The sequence below is a fragment of the Canis aureus genome, chromosome 3 (genome assembly GCF_053574225.1).
Source record: "Canis aureus isolate CA01 chromosome 3, VMU_Caureus_v.1.0, whole genome shotgun sequence".
NCBI classification, from domain to species: Eukaryota; Metazoa; Chordata; class Mammalia; order Carnivora; family Canidae; genus Canis; species Canis aureus.
Window position 1 is genome coordinate 58,984,200 of NC_135613.1, and position 22,824 is coordinate 59,007,023.

The window sequence follows — 22,824 nt, forward strand, 5'->3', positions numbered from 1 at the left end:
CTTGTCCATTAATCTGTCAGAATGACCTGGATGGATTTCTTTTTATTCCATAGATTAAAATCGATGACTGTTCAGGGCACTTGGCTGGCTCAGTCTTTAGAGTGTGCAACTCTTAATCTCAGGGTTGTAAGTTCAGCCCCACGTTGGGCAGAAAGCTTACTTAAAACCAAAATCTTTAAAATCTATTTTTCATTACATATTTTGATGCTGAAATTGTCCCATGTTTAGTGAGTGAGTGGAAGCTCCTTCCAACTGGCCTCTGAGTCTGTCCATGCCCTTGTGTTTGAGTGCTTCCTTAATTTTTGTTGCAGAAAGATGTTTCAGGCTCATCCACAGAGGCTTTCCCTAGCTCAAGGAAAAAGGTCTCAGGAAATGCAAGCCAAGAGCTGTCCTCTTGCCAGTCTGAGCGGCTCACTGCCCGACTCTTGAACCCAGGAAACCCTCCCACTCCAGTGAGAGCCCCTGTAACAAGGCTCCTTGTTACTTCCTTGCTAAAGTAGAATTCCCAGAGGTATAGACCAGCTCTGTGTGGTAGAAGGAACTCCAAAGATAATGTCTTTGTTTTTTGCTTCTTCCCAAGGGAAGAACCTTCCATACATGGCTTCTCAAAGCTCAGTAGAATGTATTAGAGGTTTATAGTGGAGTCATTGCTTGTGAGACTGCAGCTGGCACAGGGGCATTTGGGAGATGTTTGGGGGATGGAGTGCAGCGATTACTGTCTTAATTAGAGCATAGATTTGTCATCAGGAATGAGGGACATTTTCTTATGGAATTCAAAAGTAATTCAGTCTCTAAAGACTGGCTAATGATTTTAAAAATTGTATGACAGCATTAATGAACAAACTCCTTTACATTTTGTTTTTAGGGAAAGGAAGATGGTCCTAAGGAAGTCAGACCTTTAGATAGCAGGCAGAGAAGTAAGGCAGATGAAGAAGGTGCATCCTTAATGAATGGTCCTTCATGCCAGACTCCAATCTCAGACACACCTGCAGATGGTAGCACCCCTGCAAGGCTTCCAGGTAAAGGCTCTGTGATCGTTACCTTCATCTCTTCTATCTTAAATGCTCACAGACCTATCCCTGAGTGATGTATTGCACTGGCTAGTGACCAGGGGCTCCTGGTTTCTCAGTTTTGCATCGGTGGTACTGATAACACTTTGAAAGTCCACTTCCCTTCACTTTGTCTGCTTTCCTCCCTTGTGATTCCCGAATTTACTGTGTCTTCTGTGTGCCAAGCAGTCTGCTAGAGTGTGGGGGGTACAGCAGAGAAAACAGGCAGACAGACACACACACACACACACACACACACACATATAGCTCCTGCTCTCATGGAGCTTGCAGTCTGGGAAGGTGGAGACTAAGGTCACTGTAATCTGAGTAGGAATGCGACTCTGTCCAGGAGAGAGTGATGAGTGGGTGCTGGCACCTACTGGTGTTTAACTGGAATAGACAGTATCCACAGGAAGCCTCGTAAAGGTTGGGCTGTGAGGAACTTTAGCTGTGCTACCCTCCCCTGTGGGGAAGGGGTTTCTGGGCAACAGGAGCAAAAACCCCAGAGTGGGAAGCCCCCAGGCTAATACACGGGGAGTCCCATGGACAGGTGCATGGAGCTGGAGCCCTGGAGGGATAGTGTCGCTCCACTGTGGGGGCCTGAGCTGCCTGCCTGGGGACGGCTGCGGCAAACTCAGAGCTGCATTTCAAGGTCAATGGAGGTGCCATGGGTTGAAGAGCCTCCTCTTGGGGCAACCACGGCGGCAGCATCTGTTCACCTGCCTGCTTCCTGACGGAGGCAGAGGTGAGCTCCTGGCATCCTGCCCCATCTGTGGGGTGTGCTCATCTGTGCAGTGCACGTAATTCCACCTTCCAGATAACAGGGCAGCTCTCCTGGTCAGTCCTGGTCCACATGTGGTTCACTCCTTCCTCAGGTGCTCACCGGGCACCTGCTGTGCTCCAGGTCCAGCTCTGGGTGCTTGTGGTGAGCATACACCTCAGGGGAGACAGACAGATAACCCATATCAGTGGTTTGATGCATTACAGGTGAAAGTGGCCTGAGCCCCAGAGAGCAGACTTGGGGGCGCTCTGCGTTTTCGTGGGGTGGTCAGGGAAGGCCTCCTGGAGCAGGACGGTCTCTGTTGTCTAGCAGCATGTTTGTTTGCCTATTTGTACGTGTTCACAACCTGGCAAAATCTGAACATTTGATGTTTTATAACTCAGATGCTGAGAATACAGTCATGTTGTCTCAGGAGTCCATCGAGGAAAAGGCGGTTACTCCAAGTCCTGAGCAGGTGTTTGCTGAGTGCTCCCAGAAGAGGATTTTAGGATTACTAGCAGCCATGTTACCTCCCTTAAAGTTGGTAAGAGACAAATGGTATTTTCCTCTCTGGAAGAGGGGTGGTGGTATATGTGGAAAAATACATTTTTTTGGAAAGCCGTGTACTGAAACCACCTGTTAAGAACCATCTGTGTGTCCCTGAGAGCTGTATAGTTAGATGTAGTATCACAGGATGATGCCGGAGAATGTTCACACGTGATCGTATGCAGCTGTTGGTGAAGACACCGCATAGTCCCTTCGGCAGCTGGCCAGCTATGAATAAGATGTGAACAGGCTCAGGGTTCATTTGTGATTAATGTGGATTCCATGGTAAACAGGCATCTCTCCCTCTCTCGGCAGGACCCCACAGTCCCCGTGATAGACCTGGAGCACGTCCTCCCACTCATGTTTCAGGTTGTCATCTCAAACGTAGGCCACCTGAATGAGACCTACCACCTCACGCTGGGTCTTCTCGGCCAGCTCATCACCCGCCTCTTACCAGCGGAGGTGGATGCTGCGGTGGTGAAAGTCCTCTCCGCCAAGCATACCTTGTTTGCAACAGGGGACAGTTCTGTGGTGCCAGATGGCTGGAAGACCACCCACCTGCTCTTTAGCCTGGGAGCCGTGTGTCTGGACAGGTAGCCCCCCACACTCCGCCCTTTAGGTCCATGATTTGGCTGTGGATTGAATCCAATGTGCTGGTGTCTAGGCATCTCTGGTGAGATTAGGATGAGATTTAGTAGAAAAGGTGTCAACTGACGTTAAAATTGTACTTAAAACTCACATCTGGGCGCTATCTGCTGGTTAAACTTTCTGATGGTATATATTCTGGTGGGTTTTTTTCCTGGCAGCAAGAAGTACAGGCTTTGGGGTTCAAGAAAATAGGTCTATCTTTGTTATAAAGCAACATAATCACAATATCAAATATGGAAAATAAAAATGGAGGAAAAAATCACCCAGCTGCACCATCTTTTTTTCTTTTTTTTTTTTCTTTTCTTTTTTTTTTTTTTTTTTATGATTTTATTATTTGAGAGAGCAAGAGTGTTCGAATAGGGAGTAGGGTGGCAAAGTGACATCAGATGTCCCACTGAGCACAGAGCCTGTCCTAGGGCTTGATCCCATGATCCCAAGATCATAACCTGAGCCAAAATCAAGAGTCAGATGTTCAGCCCACCAGGCATCCGCCAGGCATCCCCCACAAGTGCCATCTTAATGCACCTGGTGCTGTGTTAATATATTTCCTCCTTAGGTTTTATCTGTGTGTAAACGTGATTGTGCACAAGTGCACGTGGGTGTGTGACTTTTTACAGATTTTTTTAAAAAAATCTAACCGTATACTGAGTGTATAGGTGACAGAGGCTTTGTTCTGAAGTTCTTGAACCATTGGGTGAGTGGCTGTTGGGCACGCTCTGAGTGGAGTTTTGAGCCGTGCCCTGCCACCTAACGGAGTGCTTGCCTTCCAGCCGGGTGGGCTTGGACTGGGCATGCTCCATGGCAGAGATCCTGCGGTCCCTCAACAGTGCCCCACTGTGGCGTGATGTCATCGCCGCCTTCACAGACCACTGTATCAGGCAGCTGCCTTTCCAGCTGAAGCACACCAACATCTTCACCCTGCTCGTGCTGGTCGGCTTCCCACAGGTATAGCACTGCAAGGCCCAGCGTACCTTCCTGTCCTTGTTGCATACAGCAGGGTCTCTATAGCATATATTTTTGGGAGTTTCTTTCCTTCAGTTACATGATTTGCATTTACGGTATTGGTATACTTTCAGGATTATGGGATGGTTTGTTCAACTGCATTTTTAACATTTTAGCTATTTGACTCATTTTATTAGCCAGTACTTTGAATAATAGGTAACTAATCTATTAAATTACAGAGAACTTCTGAGTATGGTTGTTTCTCACTTGGCATTCATCTTGATCTCATTTTAGTCCTCATGTCTCACAATTGGTTGGAACAGAGAGGGCTGTGAAAACATGGCTTCATCCTGTGGGCATGTAAACCACATCTGTATGGGGGAGTGGGGTGCTGGACTCAGGAGAGCCCATCCTGGAGCCCTTGTAGAAGCTGTGGCACAAACAGAGGATGGGCTTGTGTCCTGTGTCCCGTTATGGGTCGGTCCCTGTGTCTGCTGCCTTCTGAGTTGCCTTCTTGGTCTCTGTCACATTCTAGGTCCTCTGCGTGGGGACCCGCTGTGTGTATGTGGATCATGCCAATGAGCCACATAATGTCATCATCTTGAAGCACTTCACGGAGAAGAACAGGGCTGTGATCGTTGATGTCAAAACCCGGAAAAGGAAAACAGGTCCCAAGCCTAATTATTTTTTCTTAGAAGGGAGCTGTCAAATGACTGCATACCCTGAAGTCAGTGAAGATACTGTGATTCTTGCTTAAGTTATAACTCCCTGAGCTGCTTTTTCCTCATCTGTGAAGTGATGTGGTTAAATGAGGGTAGATTGGAAAGGTCTTGCCATGCCATCATTTTGTATACACAGCTTTGGGGTTCTGGTTTAGGGTCTGAACGTCTAATACTGTCATTGGCTGATGATTTGTTTTCTAGGGTAATTTAAGCATATCGTGGAATCAGAAGCTACATGAATGTAAAATAACTGAATAATTGTGTTGACGTTTGTATCCCTTTCCATTTTGCTTGATCAGTAGAACAGTGAAAATATAAGACCTTTGACTTAATTTGCCAAACATGAAACACCTTGGAGTATGTCAGTATATGTGTGTAGTTTTGCTTCTGAAACATTCAGCTTCAGCATTAGCATTGTCTGTGCTACTTTTGTGTGTGGTGTGAGGTAAAGACCAGGGTTCTTGTTCTTTTCCTTTTCCTTTTTCTTTTTTGCATATTAACTTCCAGTTGTTTCAGGACCACTTGTTGAACAAACTAGTTCTCCACTGAATTATCCTGGCATCTCTGTTGGAGATTAGTTGACCGCCATGGGTGTGTGTCTATTTAGGGTTCTGTTACACACCATTATCTCAAATACTGCATTCTCTCAACTGTTGTATATTTATACTAAATCTTTTTTTTTTTTTTAAGATTTTATTTATTTATTCACGAGAGACACACAGAGGCAGAGATACAGGCAAGGGGAGAAGCAGGCTACCTGAGGGGAACCCAATGCGGGACTTGATCTCAGGACCCCAGGATTACAACTTGAGCTGAAGGCAGATGCCTAACCGACTCAGCCCCCCGGGCACCTGAGTTTATTGTTTAATTTACAAATATTTGGGGGATATTCCAGATATCTTTGTATTACTGATTTCAAGTTTAATTCCCTTGGGGTCAAAGAACATACTTTGAATTATTTTAGTCCTGTTATAATTATTGAAACTTGTTTTATGGTCCAGAATTTGATCTGTTTTGAGTAAGGTTCCATATGCACTTGAAGAGATTCATATGGCAGCCGGGGTGGCTCAGCGGTTTAGCACCACCTGCAGCCCAGGGTGTGATCCTGGAGACCCGGGATCGAGTCCCACGTCGGGCTCCCTGCATGGATCCTGCTTCTCCCTCTGCCTGTGTCTCTGCCTCTCTCTCTCTCTCTCTCTGTGTCTCATGAATAAATAAAAAATCCTTAATAAAAAAAAAAGATTCATATATTGGGTTATTGGCTGTAGATGTCATTCAGGTCAAATCAGTGGATAGTGTTAAGTCTTCCATGCTCTTACTGGTTTTCTGTCTGTCCTAATGATTACTGAGAGAGGAGTGTTGAGGACTCTAACCATAACTGTTTCTAAACTCAGTACAAAATATATCCTTTTTATGTCTGATAATATTCCTTGGCTGAAATTGACTTTACTATTTATGTAGCTTCTCTAGCGTTTGTTTTATTACTGACATTCATGTGGTGTGTATGCTCACTGTGACCTATCTGTGTCTGTCTGTCTATCTATCTATCTATCTATTTAAAAGGTTTTATTTATTTATCCATGAGAGACACACAGAGAGAGAGGGAGAAGCAGGCTCCATGCAGGGAGCCCAACGCAGGACTCGATCTCGGGTCTCCGGGATCATGCCCTGAAGGTGGTGCTAAACCGCTGAGCCACCCAGGCTGCCCTGTCTTTCCATTTAAAGTGGATTTCTTGGGCACGCTCCTGCGTGTGCCTCAGGGCATAGTGAGTGAGCTCTGCTGAGTGGAGTTTTGAGCCGTGCCCTGCCACCTGATGGAGCGCTTGCCTTCCAGCCGGGTGGGCTGGGACTACCTTCAAATAATATTCTACCTCTTAACATGTAGTGAGGAAGCATGGATTTTGTATTTCTAACCCCCATTCCTTGGTGCTCTAATTGTCACACATTTTACTTCTATACATTATAAACCTCAGAATAAAACATCATTTTTCTTTAAAAAAAGTCAGATGTTTTGGAGCACCTGGGTGGCACAGTTAGTAAAACATCCAGTCTTGGTTTCAGCTCAGGTAGTGGGATTGAGCCCCACACTGGGATGAGTCTGCTTAAGATTCTCTCTCTCTCCATCTTCCTCTGTGCCCTGCCCCCAGCTTGTTCACATGCACACACATTTTCTCTCAAGTAAATAAATATATCTTTTAGAAAAAGAGTTCTCATTTAAATGAATAAAAAAAATAAAAGGTACTTTAAGAAAGATTTTAAAATGAAAAAACAGTATATTTTATATTTACTTACTGACATATTTATCATTTCTGGTACATTTCATTCCTTTGGGTAAACTCAGGTATCTACCTGGTATCATTCTTCAAGCTGAAAAACCTCCCTTAACATTTCTTGTATCACAGGTCTGCTGCTACAGAGCTTTTGTTTTGATTTGTCCTACCAAATATTTATATTTATTTTGATTTTATCTTCGAAAGATAATTTTGTTGCATATGAAATTCTAGGCCAAGAGTTTTTCTTTGAATACTTAAAAGGTTTTGATCCATTTACTTATGGCATACCTAGTTTCTACCACAAGGTTTGCTCTCATTCTCTGTTACTCTTCAAATGTGTCTCTTTTCCTTTGGCTACTTTAAAGATTTTTTTTCTTAGTCATTGTTTTTTAGCATTTTAATTAGGATATACCTGGACGTGATTTTATTTGTTTCTTCTTGGGGGCTTATTGATCTGTAGATTTACAGTTTCTATTAAATTCAGAAAATTTTGAGCTATTATGTCTTCAAAATAGTTTTTTTTTTTTTTTTTTTTTTAAGATTTTATATATTTATTACTGAGAGACACAGAAAGAGAGGCAGAGACACAGGCAGAGGGAGAAGCAGGCTCCCTCTGGGGAGCCCGGTGTGGGACTCCATCCAGGGAATCTGGGATCAGGCCCTGAGCCAAAGGCAGAAGCTCAACCGCTGAGCCACCCAGGCGTCCCTGTCTTCAAATAGTTTTGTCCTCCCTCTCCCCCTCAAAGAAACATCTACTCTCACTGGGGGAGAGACAATAGTCCCAGCTCTGTGAGCTCCAAGAATCGTTCATCCTACTGCTTTCCTAGAACTAGGTGGTTTCTTGCCACATGTTTGTGCGGGTCATACTCAGCCAAGAGGAAGCTTCTGTGGCTTTGCACAGAGGTCTCCCAAACCCTCTCTGTATCTGTGCATCTCCCTTCTTTGTGATCATCTGCCCCATAAATTCTTGCTGCCTTGACTTCCCTGAAAGCTCACCTCTTTATCATCAGTTCACTGAGACCTATAGGACTCTGCTTAGCTTTCTGGTCCCTGTTCTAGAGCCTGGAAATTGTCTCCTGAAAGCCAGGTGGTGGGAGAGCTGCTCTGGTTTATGTCTCTTCTATCAGGGATCATAGTCCTGTACTACTTTTTGCCTCATGTCTGCAAACCATTGTTTCTTATATATTTTTTAATGCTCTGTTTGTTTAGGATAGGAGAGTCCATCCAGTCTGTCTTAGTTTTGTTTGGAAGTAGAAGTTCCACCTCCATGCTCTATTAAGAAGTCCCTTTAACACTTGGAGACAGCCTGTTTGTGCACAATAGTAGGCGTGTAAATTGTCTCTCTTGGTGGCCCAGTGCCATTTCTTTGCTCACCTGCAAGCCAGCCAGGGTAATTTGTATTTTGGGACCTGCAGTTCTTGCTTTGGTAAGGCACGTTACTGGGGAAGAGCCTTAGCTGCAGGAAGCATTCACTGTACTTTCATGCCTTTCTCTTCCTGCCTGACATCATCCTCCAGTGAAGGACTACCAGCTGGTCCAGAAAGGACAGGAATGCAGCAGCTCTCAGGCCCAGCTGAGCCAGTACTCCCGGCACTTTGCCTTTATCGCCAGTCACCTTCTACAGACCAGTATGGACAGCCAATGTCCTGAGGCAGTAGAAGCAACATGGGTCCTGTCTCTGGCCCTGAAAGGACTGTATAAAACACTAAAGGTAATGGTGACTTTCCAGTTGCTAGTGAATTGCTGTGATTTAGTGTCTGTGGGGCATTTACTGCAAGGAAGTGCCATCTAATTTTGGTGGGTGGTTAGCCAAAGAATCATGATTATTTTTGGGAATGCTTGGGGTCTTGCACAAGGATAATTTTAGGGAAGAAACATAATTTTCCCAGTATCAGTTCTTTATATTTTTTTAGTACTGTTTCATGGAACCAAGTATTTGCCTGATGGGCATGGCACCATGGCAGATGGGCAGAAACTGGAGAGAATAGTTTCCCACTTCCCTTGGGGCCATCATAGGGCAAGGAGAAGAGAACCAGGGGACCAGCCTCCCGTGGAACCCGTAGCCATAGGCTTGGTGGTTGGGGTGGAAGGAGCAGATATGTCAGGAGCCAGGGGTGGGGGGTAGCTGGTGTCAGACAAGAAGCCCCTGCTTGTGGGAACGTGGGTCTTCTGGTACCTGAGGGGCCTGACAAAGGAAGGGATCACCTTTAGGAGGATCTTCCCCTCAGAAGTTGCCGTGAGAGAAGAGTTTCATTTTAACAGCCTGTGGGTCCCTGGACTTGGGCAGAACTGCCCAGGAGGCCACAGAAGGGCTTGGCAACACAAAGTCAGCATGGATGGGGTCTGGCTCTGGCCCAGCTCTGAGCACGTGTTGAGGGCTCTGAGGCTCTGCAGCTGCTATTTGTTGCCTACACGGCATTTATCACAACCTGCTTTGTTTTAGTTAGTTTGTTTAAGATCTTATTTATTAGAGAGAGGGAGAGGCAGAGGGAGAAGCAGACTCCCCACTGAGCAGGGAGCCCAATGCGGGTCTCGATCCCAGGACCGTGAGATCATGACCTGAGCTGAAGGCAGATGCTCAACCGATTGAGCCACCCAGGCACCCCTTGTTTTAGTTGTTTGATTATGGTAGGAAAGAGAAAATAAATGCCCTGAGGGCACAAACTATTTCTTTGAATCTGTTTTGATACATATTTGTTGAGCAACAAGAGCCAAGTGGAGCTGTGTGGCACCGACCTCAAGAGAAGGTGGGCTGACAGTCTAACCTGCCAGGGACACAGCACGGGCCCTGCAAGGTGGTGACACGTGAAGTGGTGGATGAGGAATCTGGGCAGAGCGACATGTGCAGGGAGAGCGGTTGTCAGCAGCAGGAGGATACCCCCAGGCCTTCAGGACAGAGAGCAGGGGAGCAGGCAGGGGGTCTGCAGCACCCCATCTGCCATGAGTCAGAATTTAGGCTTTGGTCCAAAGAACACAGGGAAGCCTTTGGGAAGGCAGAGCCCGGAGGGGGCCGCTGGTGCAGGACGTGGCTCAAGCCCAGGGTATCCTGGGCTTGCTGACGGGGACGTACCGAGCAGATGGACTCAGGTGAGGGCCGAGGCTCGCCGTTTCATCCTCCTGCCAACTCTGGGATTTCTGCATGCTGTGACCTGGGCCACTCAATGGGACTGGGCTCCTCCCATCTGGCTCGTGCTACTTCCCTTGAGGCAGCGGCAGGTGTGTCCCTTGTGTTTGGCAGGCTCACAGTTTTGAAGAGACCCACACCACCTTCCTTCAGACGGATTTGCTGAAGCTGCTGGTGAAAAAGTGCAGCAAAGGGACTGGTTTCAGTAAAACGTGGCTCCTCCGGGATCTGGAGGTAAGCAGTGGGTGTGGGTCCTGCTGCTGCACTGCCTGCTGCTGGCGGGTAGGTCCCTGCGTGGACTGAGTAGGGGGGTGGCCATGGCCAGCACTGCCCTGTGCATGCCATGCTGTGCAGTCCCAGAGCCGAGCCTAGATTTGTGTCCCCTCTTGGAAACAGGGATTCCGACCCCTGCCCTCCCTGTCGGGGGAGAATGAATCTGATGTTTGTTTAGAGAGCACCGGAGGGGAAGTATGTTACGGAAGCGCACGGCCATTCATGGCACTACAGTGATGAAATGTGTCCTTGAATTATCATTTCCCTTTGTCCCTAACTCTGAATTTGTCCTTGGTCATGTTTATTTTATGAAGGATTTAAGTCAATAATTTTTACCTTCTCACAGTTCCTCCTGGGCCTCAGATTTTTCTCTGTGGCATTACTGAGGTTCTGTGTGGTTCTGTGCACTGCGGGGCAGCCGCAGGTCCAAGAATGGCTGCTGTGCGGGCGGAGGTCCACCAGCCACGCTCCATCACACACAGGCTGAGTGCCAAGAGCCTGCACTCTGGCGCCACGAGAAGGTTTGCTTAGGTCTCAGGAAACTGCTGAAGTGTTATAATGCAAAACCTGGAGAGCATCAGAGGAAACATTTTAAAACGAAATTTTTTTATGACTCAAGTAATAGAACTACAGTGCAGAAAATTTGAAATCTGGAAAAGAAAGGAAAATTTCAAATTCTGCCCCACAAACACAGCCTTTGTTAATATTTTATGTATTGCCTTATTCTGGTTGTTTCCATCTGCGTCCCTGTCACACGCATAGACTCAGGTTAAACAGTGCATGGCATTGAGACGCAGTGAGCGCGTGTGGTGGCCACTTCCCTGAATCACCAGGGTAATGGCTGCAAGTGATACATGAAGGTGGATTTCAGCTTCATCGACCATAGCACGTTTTATGTAATTCCTAAAAGGTGAGTTACTGGCTAGGTCAGAGGCAGGAGACATTGTCATAGTTCCTTATATTTCATTAACAAAGTGCGTTCTAAAAGTGAGCCCAATTGACGTTGTCAGCAGCAAAGTTAGTAAACGATCCCTCGTGGTTTCAGTAGGTATTTTTTTGATTTCAGGTAAATTGAACATGTTTTGTTTTGTTTTGTTTTATTAATTTTACATTGTCTTGGGAATTGCTGTATCTTTTACAAAGTTAGGGCAAATATTTTGTACCATCTGAGGGTTAGAGATCTGCATGACCTCCTCACTCATGGCACCACCACACCCCTGCCCTACCCGTTTCCCATCTGCAGATCCTGTCCATCATGCTGTACTCCTCCAAGAAGGAGAGCCATACCTCGGCTGAGCACACAGCCCTGGAGCGAGATGAGAGAGGAGACCAAGAGGAGGAGGTGGATGGCACAGTCAGCAGCCCTGGTGAGCCAGACCAAAAGAAGCTAGACCCTCTGGAGAGCCTGGACGAGCCTACCAGAATATGTTTCTTGGTGAGTTCTGGGGCTGAGGTGTGGACGGAGAGGGGACTCCGAGGGATGGATTCTTTGCTCCCTTTGTGTGAAAATGCCTCAGTCTGATGTGCTGAGAGGTCACTTCCTGAAGACTCAGTCTGAATTTTGCAGAATTGATCCAGAAGAAAGAAGCTCTTGCAACAGTAGTTTTTGGGCTTTATGGGTCTAAAAGCTTTAAATATCTGTCCCATGAAATAAGCACATGCAGTTTTGCTCATACTTTGCAGCCCTTCCAGGCATGGTGTCCCCTCGTGGCTTCTGAATTGCATTTTCTTATTTATGTTCCCTGGGGATACGCTCTTCCCTGCACATTCAGTGACTGCCGGGAGAGTCAGAGAGTGTGGGGTGGCGATGGGAAAAGCAAGTATAGTTACTCAGAAACCAGAAGGAAGCACCTCTTTGGACTCAGGTGCCAGTTGTCAAAGTTCAGTATGTGGCAATTGCGAAGCAGCGAGCAGTGGGCCCATTGTGGTGGGTGGCAGCTGTTGCACGTGATGGCCTCGTATTTCCATGCTTTACGTTTTCCTGTGAATTTCTAGTAGCAGAGCAGATCCTACAGTCCAAGTTTTAGAGCTTATAACTTTATTTGCTTTAAGTGACCACATGATACTCAGTAATTATAGCCCGTGGTAACTTTGGAAAACCGTTTTATCCGTTTTGAGTTCAGAGGATAAGGATGCCCTGAAGCAGTTTTTTGTTTTTTTTTTTTTAAAGACTTTTTATTTATCCATGAGAGACACAGAGAGAGAGAGAGAGAGAGAGGCAGAGACACAGGCAGAGGGAGAGGCAGGCCCCATGCAGGGAGCCCGATGTGGGACTCGATCCCGGGACTCCAGGATCATGCCCTGGGCCGAAGACAGGTGCCAAACCGCTGAGCCACCCAGGTGTCCCACCTGAAGCAGTTTTAAATCATCTCTTGTGCTTCCTCCCATGGCCTTCAGATGGCGCACGATGCGCTCAATGCTCCTCTGCACATCCTCCGGGCCATCTACGAGCTGCAGATGAAAAGGACGGATTCTTTCTTCCTGGAGGTTCAGAAGAGGTGAGGGAGCCGCGGTGCAGCTGACACAGGGATGGAAGGACACAGAGGGCAGGGCAGTGATGGCTTCCTGCCAGCAAGCTCTGGGCCACATCCCCTGCGAGGCCAACACGTGGAACTGGTTCATGGCTTCATGAAGTGCCGTGGAAGCCCATCCCGCCGTGTTGGCTGCGTCCTCTCTGTGCTATGCTGTGTGTCCCTCCTGGGTGCAGGCTGATGCCAGGCTCCCTGCATTGTTGCCCCAGGCAGGGTGCTGTGTGTTTACCCCTGCACGGTGTTTCCATGGGTTTTCCCTAAGGCTTATTGTAAAGTTAGTAATGCTGTCTTTCTCTTGGTCAGGAAGCTTGGAACTGCTGCTTGGGCTCTGCTCCCAAATGTGTGTGGAACTTTACCTGTCTGCAACAATTTCCCCCTTTGTCCTGTCACATCCTACTTTTGACTTCTTATTCTTACATTCAATTCCAATTTAGTTTTTCTTTTGTTTTATTTTATATTTCTATTTTCTTGTATTTCTTAAATGTTGCCTCAAGTCCCCTACAAAATGAGACAGGGTCCAGTCTAAGCTGCTGTAACTAAGCAACCCACAGATATGGGGTCCGGGAAGATAGAACTGGTTTTCCCTCTCGTGGCATCCAGGGTGGGTAGGCGGATGTGCCCCGTGCAGTGGCCCTGTGCCCCAGGGGTATTGCTCTCCTGTGCGTCATCACATGGCTCACGTATACCCACCTGCATTCCAGCCCAGAGGAAGGAGGGCAGGTAGAAGGGTGCACCCCCCACCCAGCTGCTTGAGGGTAGGCTCCTCTTGTGGCAAGAACCTACTGGCATTACCCTGGGTAGTTGAAGAGGGGCTGAGGACCCTGTCACAGCTGGGCGGTTGTGTGTCTTGCTAAAAGTTCTGGGGACTTTGTTTCCAAGATAAGGGAGCATGGATCCTGAGGGATGGTTCATGTCTCCTGCCAGCAAGATGTATAAGGACGTCTGCATGTGAGAGGCAGTGAGTGCCTGAATCTAGATGGCAGAACGTGGGGACAGTGCTGTGATTGCAGAATACCAGGAGAGCAGCTCTGACTGCTGCGGCCTGAACTCCTGGTGTCCTGTGTGTATGAACCCAGCCCTGTGCCCTTCTCTCCAGGTTTGATGGGGATGAACTCACCACAGATGAGAGGATTCGCACCCTGGCTCAGAGATGGCAGCCCAGTAGGGGCCTGAGACTGGAGGAACAGAGCACCAAAGCCGTGGATACAGACATGATCATCTTACCGTGTTTGGTACGTTGCCTCTGCCTTTGGTGTCTGCCCCTGCCTTGCCTGGTGGTGAGGGTGCAGGCCATGGTAACGGGGGTCTTTGGGTTTGCAGTCCCGGCCTGCCCGCTGTGACCAGGCCACGGCCGAATCCAACCCCGTGACCCAGAAGCTGATCTCCAGCACTGAGAGTGAATTGCAGCATAGCTACGCCAAACAGCGGCGCAGCAAGAGCACCGCCCTCCTGCACAAGGAGCTGAATGGCAAGAGCAAGCGGGCCATCCGGGAGTACCTGTTCCGCGTGAACGAAGCAACAGCTGTCCTGTATGCCCGCCATGTGCTGGCATCCTTGCTCGCCGAGTGGCCGGGGCACGTACCAGTGAGCGAGGACACCCTGGACCTCAGCGGCCCTGCCCACATGACCTACATCTTGGACATGTTCATGCAGCTGGAGGAGAAGCACCAGTGGGAGAAGGTGATTGTGAAGCAGGCTGGGCTAGGCCCTTGCCCTCTCTGCTCACCCTCTGCCCCCACTCCCCACACTTGAACAGGTCCCCCTGGTGAGGACCCTCCTGGAGGAAGGTGACCCGTGTGGCTGTGTGACAGCTGTGGTGCAGCAGATGCGGGGTCGGGGGCAGGGGGCTCATGGCTGGGCTCTTGCAAGTCCTGGCCCAGAGCTGAGTTCACAGCCTGATGCAGACTAGGTGTGTGGAGAGAACCTTCCATCGCGGTCCCATGGAGCCTGGCTTTGCACCCTTCCTAGCCCATCTCTTGTCATACCATGCCAAGCCCAGGCCACGGGGTGAGTTATGGCTGAGGGCCTATTCCCATGGTCCAGGAAGCCACCAGGGCCGTCTGCCCCAGGGCACTTTCACCTGTTGTACTGTAAGTTGTCGGAGGCCCCCAGCCTCTGGAAGGCAAGTGTGGTCCGTAGTCTAACCCCACACTCCAGGTCTCAGCATCTAGGCCTCAGGTTCTGGTCTCGTTCTTAATGTCAAATCTTCAGTGTCGTCTTTGAGAGCAGTCCCAGGGCTAGCGAGGCTTCCTGGGGTGAACATCCAGAGGGGCCACGTAGAACCACACGGCCTGGTCTGGACAGGGGACTCCGTGGGCACCACCTCCAGCTGAGCTGGGAAGTTTTGTCAGCACCTTCCCAGCTTCTGAGCACAGAAAACCTGTATCACATCACTGCCACCCCATCATCCCCCTCGTCGTGGCATCCGCACATGCCACACGCCCTCCCCCTGTCTCACACGGGCTCAAGCATGGCCTACGGGAAGATTCCTCAGGAAGTGAGCGTTCCTTGTCTTCCCTGACTTGCCCATCTCAGAACCCAGAGACTCAGTGTCTCAGTCCCTGAGCGGAGATCGCAGTCCCTGGGGTCCTGGCAGCAGCGCCTCTCATTGGAGGTGCCGGAGAGCAGCATGGCCTCCCCCCGGAGTCCCCACTTCCACATGCTGCAGCATGTGTGCCCTTGGACTGTGATTATTTCTCCGTGCATCCCCGTGCTTGGCTCAGGACTCTTACAGACCCGGGACCCCTTCTGAGCGGCCCTGTTGGTTCCCTCAGAGATCCCACAGTGTTTCCAGGAGGCACAGAGTGTCCTGGTCCCCAGTGAGGGGCAACTGAGGGAGCTGGCCCAGGGGTGGGGCCAGGGCCCAGGGTGAAGCCAGCCCCTCTGGATGGGCCTTGGGTTGAAATGGACACCTCTTCCTTCCTGCCTCCTGTCCCCCAGATCCTGCGGAAGGTGCTTCAGGGCTGCCGAGGGAGCATGCTGGGGACCATGGCCCTGGCCGCCTGCCAGTTCATGGAGGAGCCGGGGATGGAGGTGCAAGTGAGAGAGTCAAAGCACCCGTATAACAACAACACCAGCTTTGAGGTATGGCCTGCACACGTGGCTGGCAGGCCCGACCGTGAGGGTCGCCAGGGATTCATCATCGTCCACAGTGGCCGTTCCCCTTGGGCTGCCCTGGCCGAGAAGGGGCTCCCATAGTGTGAGCTGCAGTCTGCCTCCCCAGCCCGGTCTTCCGACCCTGTTTTCATAGGAAACAAGGGCCTCTGGGCCTGGGGGAGGTCACTTTTCCTGCAGCAGTGTCCTTGCAGGGAACCCTTGGCACCTTCAACAGGGAGACTGAGTGTGGGCCTGGGAACCTGGCTGGCTGCACCTCGGGGTCCCTTGCCCTCCGTCTCATGGCCAGCGCATTCCCCGTCCCCCTTCACTTACAGGATGCGGCCGGAGACAGGCCGTCAGGATTGACAGTGTTCTTGTGTCCCCTCCCCAGGATAAAGTCCACATCCCTGGTGCAATCTACCTCTCGATCAAATTTGACTCGCAGTGTAGCACAGAGGAGGGCTGTGACGAGCTAGCCATGTCCAGCAGTAGCGACTTCCAGCAGGATCGACACACTTTCAGTGGGTCTCAGCAGAAATGGAAGGATTTTGAGCTTCCAGGTAGTAAAGGAGCACTCGGTCTTCTGGGCTCTTAGTATCAGTACCAAGGAGAGGGGTGTTGTGGGGGGTCACACAGGGTCAGCCCTTTTCATCAGGAGCACGTCACTTGCATTCCCTGTTGCTGTAGTGTCCTGAGCTGTTTCTGTTTCTTTGTGACCCAGGGGATACTCTATACTACCGCTTCACCTCTGACATGAGCAACACGGAGTGGGGTTACAAGTTCACTGTGACAGCTGGACACCTGGGCCGATTCCAGACAGGTGTGTGCTCTGTTCTCTCCTTTGTGTGGCCTTCGCGCCAGGGACCCTCCATGTGTGCAGGTGCTGCAATGTCCCTGGTCTTAGTGTCGCAGCAGGTGCTTTCCTCCGAGACTTGCACACATGTCCTGCGCTCATAAACATAAATGGATACAAGAGCCACCTGTTCCCGGGGTCCTACAGACATGCTTTTTCTCTTAGAATTCGCAGGGCACAGGGATCCCTGGGTGGCTCAGTGGTTTAGCCGCCTGCCTTTGGCCCAGGGCGCAATCCTGGAGTCCTGGGATCAAGTCCCACGTCGGGCTTCTGGCATGGAGCCTGCTTCTCCCTCTGCCTGTGTCTCTGCCTCTCTCTCTCTTTCTCTCTGTGTGTCTATCATGAATAAATAAATAAAATCTTTAAAAAAAAAAAAAAGAAAGAAAAGAATTTGCAGGGCATTTTGCAAAAAGGGAAAACTAAAAATGGTGTTCCTGTGTTGCTTTTATAAAAGGCATAATTTTAGGCAAAATTTAAATGATCATGGTTTTATTATATTTTTATATTTATTAAAACTTAAGCAGCTAATATTTTAAAAATAACTGTGTTTTGTGGGTGTGGGCCAGGCTTCGAGATTTTGAAGCAGATGTTGTCAGAAGAAAGAGTTGTGCCACACCTCCCACTGGCCAAAATTTGGGAGTGGCTGGTGGGGGTGGCTTGTCGCCAGACTGGTCATCAGCGATTGAAAGCCATCCACCTGCTTCTGAGGATTGTGCAATGCTGCACCCACAGGTGAGCCGATGTGCATGGGTCCTTTGCGGGGAGTTTGCACCGTAAGCCCCTCCTCCCACACCGGGACTTGCATTTCTCTCTCAGTGGAGTCTGATGAAAAGACATTTCTAATTTTAATATCTTGCAGTTCATCAGTCTTTTCTCTTACATCGTAGTGCTTTTGTTGTGTTGTGCTTAGGAAATTTTTGCCGTTTTCCATCTTGGGGTCATGAAGATATTTCCTGAGTTCTTGAAGCGTAATTGCTTTTTCTTTCACATCCCTGCCCCTCCCCATCTGTTCCTCACCCCAGCCCCTCCTCCTCTCCTCGCCCCCAGCCCCTACCAACCACCCGTGTCTACGGGTTTGTTTATCTGGTTGGTTCTGGTTTCCACATATATGTGAGGTCACAGGGTTTGTCTTTCTCTGGTTTATTCCACTGGGCACAATGCCCTCATGGTCCATCGGTATCACAAATGGCAGGGTCTCCTACACTCAGATGTTCACAGTAGCCGATGTGTGGAAACAGACGGAGTGCCCATCGGTGCAAGAGTGGAGAACACAAATGTGGTGCATGTACATACCCACGGAAGGAGAGTTACTTGTGCTCCCATGGGCACAGCGAGATCTCGGGGTTTTGATTTGCATATCCTTGATGATGAGACATGTACAGCATCTGTCTTTCCGTGAGTCTGTTGGTCATCTACATGTCTTCTGTGACAAGATGTCTGCTCAGGTCCTGTGTGGCCATTTTCCAATTAGGTTATTTGGGTTCTTTTGAAATTGAGTTGTACAAATTCCTTGTATATTTTGGATATTAACCCCTCGCCTGGTTTGTGGTTTATGTAGCTCCTCCATTCCATAGGCTGCCTTTTCATGTGTCGCTGGTCTCCTTTGCTGGGCAGCTTTTTTGTTTGATATGGTCCCACTTTTTTATTACTGCTTTCGGTGTCAAATTCAGAAAATCATTGCCAAGACCAACATCAAGGAGCTTACTCCTTATGTTTTCTTGTAGGTGTTGTACAGCTGGAGTCCTCACATTCAACTCTTTAGTCTGCTTTGAGTTGGTTTTGTGTGTGGTGTAAGAGACGGGGCCAGCCTTGTGCTTGTGCATGTGGCCGTCCCATGTTTCCAACACATTTGTTGACGAGACTGTCCTTTCCCCATTGCACGTTTTTGGCACTTTTGTCAAATATTAATTGTATATGCTTGGGTTATTTCTTAGCTCTCTGTCCTGTACATCAGTCTTTATGCCTGTTTTTATTCCAATACCATCCTATTCTCATTACTATTGCTCTGTGTTATGGTTTAAGATCGGTAAGTGCAATGCCTCCAGCTTCGTTCTTTTTCAATTTTGATTTGTTTATTCAAGGTCTTCTGTAGTTTGATATGAATTTAGGATTGTTTTTCCTATTTTTGTGGAAATGCCATTGAGATTTTGGTAGGGACTGCATGGAATCTGTACATTGCTTTGGGCAGCATGAACATTTTAACAGTATTCCTGGGGTCCTGGAACACAAATTGTCCCCTACACTTATTTGTGTCTTCAGTTTCTTTCATCAATGTTTACAGTGTTCATTGTACAGATTGTTTACCACCTGTGTTAAAATTTATTTCTAAGTATTTTATTCTTTTTTATCTTACTGTAAGTTGGTTTGTTTCCTTGCTTTCTCTTTCTGATGGCTCGTTAGTGTATAGAAATGCAACTGATGTTCTGTATTGATTTTTTTGTCCTGTAACTTTACTGAGTTTAGTAGTTTTAACAGTGTTTCTGTGGCATCTTTGGTGTTTTCTGTATAGAATGTCGTCTGCAAACAGACAGTTGCACATCTTCTTTCCAATGTAGATACCTTTTGTTTCTCTTTCTGGCTCGATTGCTCTGGTTAGAGCCTCTGGGACTTTGTATTGTTCCTAATGCATGTGTTGTTGTCTGTGCATGACATACGCACACACCTCTTCACCTGATGGGATTTTGTTTGATTCTTGAGAAGACTGAGTCCCCTGCTCCACCGCCATTATGTGTCAGCTCCTCTGCAGGCCTCCACTGCTCGGGTCTGATGATGTTCCACAGGTTTCTGTGGAGAGGCCCACACAACATTCCGTGAGAGTTATTTCTAGGTAGTTAATGGTTTTGATGCCATTGCAGTTAATGTTTTAGAATTCTTTTTCTTTTTTTTTTAGAATTCTTATTTTTGTTTTTGCTATATATAATTTTGTGTATTTCCTTTGTGTGCAATGACCATGCTCTGTTTGTTGACTCTAAGAGGGTTTGTATAGAATGTTCAGAGCACAATCCTGTTGTCTCAGACCCCACAAATCATAACGGGTTTTAGGTTTTCCTCTTGGTCCTTGGAAACCTTTTTTTTTTTTTTTTTTTGGCCTGTTTGCACCAGCTAGGGTCTCCCATAGAGTGTTGTGTAGATGTGGGTATTAAAGACATTGTTCTTCATTGCAGACAGCGGTGTTGGCAGCTGTGCCACATGCGTTGTCCACACTCGCACCCTGGCCTGTCAGGGGTCAGTCTTTCTCTCTAGCATTTCTTTTCTTAATAGAGAATGTGAGCATTTCTTTTCTTAATAGAGAATGTGGGGTGAGGTGGGGAGCAGAGGAGAGAGAGTGTTAAGCAGATGCCCAGCACAGAGTCCAATGTGTGTGTGTGGGGGGGGGGGCTTGACTTCACGACCTCAAGATCATGAACTGAGCCGAAATCAAGAGTCAGATGCTTAAATGACTGGGCCCCCCCAGGCGCTCTCCCCCCAACATTTTTAAGACACACAGACACAGGGTGCCAGTCAGTGGAGTGATGTCTGAGTAACAGGTCGTCTTTAGGGATAGGATGGGGCCATAAGCAAGTCAGGAGGCACTGTCTGTGTGTGTGCAGGCTGGCAGGGGGAGGGAGAGAGCCAGCGGGGTGGCTGTTGGTGCTGCCATGTCCTGCAGTGAGAACTGTCTGGTTGAGTGATGGATTGGAAACTGTCATCAGGCGCTGGGCCCTTCCTGGCTGCATTGTAGGTGCACTCCTGCTACATGCAGACCTTCCTCAGCCCCTGAGGTGGGCGGATAGACAGACGGACGGACGGATGGATGGATGGAAGCAGGGTGGGCTGCACAGTGCATCGACCTTGCTCCCTGAGCACTTTCCTACAGCTGTTGAGCTGTCCCTTTGCATCAGGCCAGGTTTTCCCATTGCTCTGCTTTTGGAGGACTGGCTTCTCCAGGAGGAAGGGATTGGCTCCGAGAGTAGGTGTACAAAAGGTCACACACCACAGAAAAGGCAAAATTTAAGGTGATATATGCGTAAAGTCATGTAGCGAGGCCCAGGGTATTATTTGCATCATAACTTTTCTTCTCTGAAGGGTGTTGAAGTGGAATTAAAAGCACGTTCTGAGCCGAACGTGTCAGCGAGTCTCAGCAGAGACCCAGGGAATGGTGAAGGGCTCTGGCCCAGGCAACCTCTTTAGCACATTTCTTGAGTTTGTGAGCCTAAGATTGTGATAACGGTTGTCACTGCCATGTGAATGTCTTGTGGTCTGATTGTTGAGGCAGTGAGCATTGCAGAAAGTCTAGGAAATCGACTGGGACAAGCGCGGAGAATGTATTGGGTGGATTGCGTTTATCACAGTCACAGCACTGTGTGTACAGCTGGGTTTTCATTTTTTAGTGTTATTTTGTATGTGTAGTTTTATGTGTTGCTTTTTTCCCCATTAACATTATTCTCAGGATTTTCCCACCATCAGTGGAAGCTCTTCACAGCAACCATTGAGATGGTTTCTGTGCCTACTGCAGGGTCCCTGCTTCCTGGAGCCCCCGTGGGGGTTCTGCTCCTTTCCTCTCTGCTGCTAGTGAATATTTTTAGCCATTTTGGGGGAAGGTCATGACTTTACTAGATGTGGGGGGAGCCCATCCCTGGCGTCTGTCTCACGTCTGGCCCCGCTCCCCACAGCGACCTCTGTGACCTTGCGCTGCTAAAGCCCCTGTGGCAGCTCTTCACTCACATGGAGTATAGCCTGTTCGAGGATGTGACCTCACCCGGCATCCTCCTCCCCCTGCACCGTGCCCTCACTGAGCTCTTCTTCGTCACCGAGAACCGCGCCCAGGTGAGGGTTCCACGGGTGCCACCTCCGCCACCCGGCTGGGCAGGTGTGGCCTGCAGCCCCAGATCCCCACTCTGCCTGACCCCCAGGAACGCTGCCTGCTTGGTCAGGCCTAAAGCCCATGGGGGAAGAACTGCCTTGGCTCAGTCCTTACCAGGAGTGTGTTCTAGAAAATGAAATGAGGGGCTCTCCTGGTTCTCCCTCCCCGATCATAGGCGGCTCACTAAATGTGAGACACGAGAGGCCTTTCAGAGTTCTCTGGCTTACCCCCCAGTGTCCACATAAGGAAGGAGCCCCTACCTGGTCCTCCCGTGCGTGAGTCAGGGCAGAGTCCCCAGAACCAGGCCTCGGGCTCCTCCTGGTCCAGCCCCTTCTGCAGCCCTCGAGTGAGGTGCCTGGCATCACCAGGCGAGACTGTGTGCTTTTGGGTTGGTGTCCCCTGGGTGCTGCTCGCTGCCTCTGCCCCTGTGCCCCTCCCCAGGAGCTCGGCTTGCTGCAGGAGTATCTGCTGGCCTTGACCACGGACGACCACCTTCTCCGCTGCGCGGCACAGGTACTGTCTCTCCGCCAGAGCTGGCCACCCCATCACCACATCCCCCGGGGTCTGCATGCGGCTCTGTCCCCACCCGGTTGCCTCCTGGTGTCCGAGAGCACTTGGCCCATTTATCAGCATTGTTCATGTGGGGTCGTGGCTTGGAGGATGCTAGCAAGGATTGGTGTCTTTGAAACCGAAACAACCAGTGCCTTAAATTAACAGCGTGCTGAGGTTCCCTCAGGGTTCGGGGTCAGGTTCCCCTCTCTGCTGAATTACTGAGCATCCTAAAAAGCTTTTGCTTATGTGTGTTTTACGTATTGATCATATGCCGCTAGACATTAACCTAGACTTTAAGTTTAGAAATTAAAACTGAAACATTCATTAGTTCATTGTAAGAAATAGTGTACTCATTCCATGTTAATAGTAACATTCTGTGAGAAAACAGCTATATTTTTCAAAATAAAATCGTTCCTGAGGAGGGTAGTGGTTGTTCCATCCGTCCTGGCAGAAGGCCTCCAACTGGTGCCTTGCCGTTGTCCCGGCGTGCACAGGCCTCTGGGAATGTCCCCACATGCTTGAGAGCGTGCAGGTGGCAAGGGCAGAATCAGGTCTCAGCATCGCTGTGACGGTTGCCACCACACAGACACCCCTTGACTGTCAGAGAGCCTG

The 22,824-nt window shown here is 48.9% G+C and overlaps 1 protein-coding gene across 4 annotated transcripts in view; it reads left to right on the forward strand.

The window, feature by feature from the left end:
• The window catches only part of ZZEF1 (zinc finger ZZ-type and EF-hand domain containing 1), a 100,930-nt gene that overhangs the window by 75,336 nt on the left and 2,770 nt on the right, over positions 1–22,824 (forward strand). For all 4 annotated transcript variants that reach the window (XM_077893192.1, XM_077893193.1, XM_077893194.1 and 1 more), the window contains 17 exons: positions 866–1,019; positions 2,214–2,353; positions 2,671–2,948; positions 3,774–3,948; positions 4,481–4,613; positions 8,458–8,651; positions 10,179–10,298; positions 11,581–11,772; positions 12,735–12,835; positions 13,965–14,100; positions 14,189–14,548; positions 15,809–15,952; positions 16,356–16,524; positions 16,686–16,784; positions 17,384–17,549; positions 21,470–21,623; positions 22,102–22,173. In XM_077893192.1, coding sequence (XP_077749318.1) covers positions 866–1,019; positions 2,214–2,353; positions 2,671–2,948; positions 3,774–3,948; positions 4,481–4,613; positions 8,458–8,651; positions 10,179–10,298; positions 11,581–11,772; positions 12,735–12,835; positions 13,965–14,100; positions 14,189–14,548; positions 15,809–15,952; positions 16,356–16,524; positions 16,686–16,784; positions 17,384–17,549; positions 21,470–21,623; positions 22,102–22,173 — 2,787 coding nt within the window. The remainder of the gene's footprint in view (positions 1–865; positions 1,020–2,213; positions 2,354–2,670; positions 2,949–3,773; positions 3,949–4,480; positions 4,614–8,457; positions 8,652–10,178; positions 10,299–11,580; positions 11,773–12,734; positions 12,836–13,964; positions 14,101–14,188; positions 14,549–15,808; positions 15,953–16,355; positions 16,525–16,685; positions 16,785–17,383; positions 17,550–21,469; positions 21,624–22,101; positions 22,174–22,824) is intronic.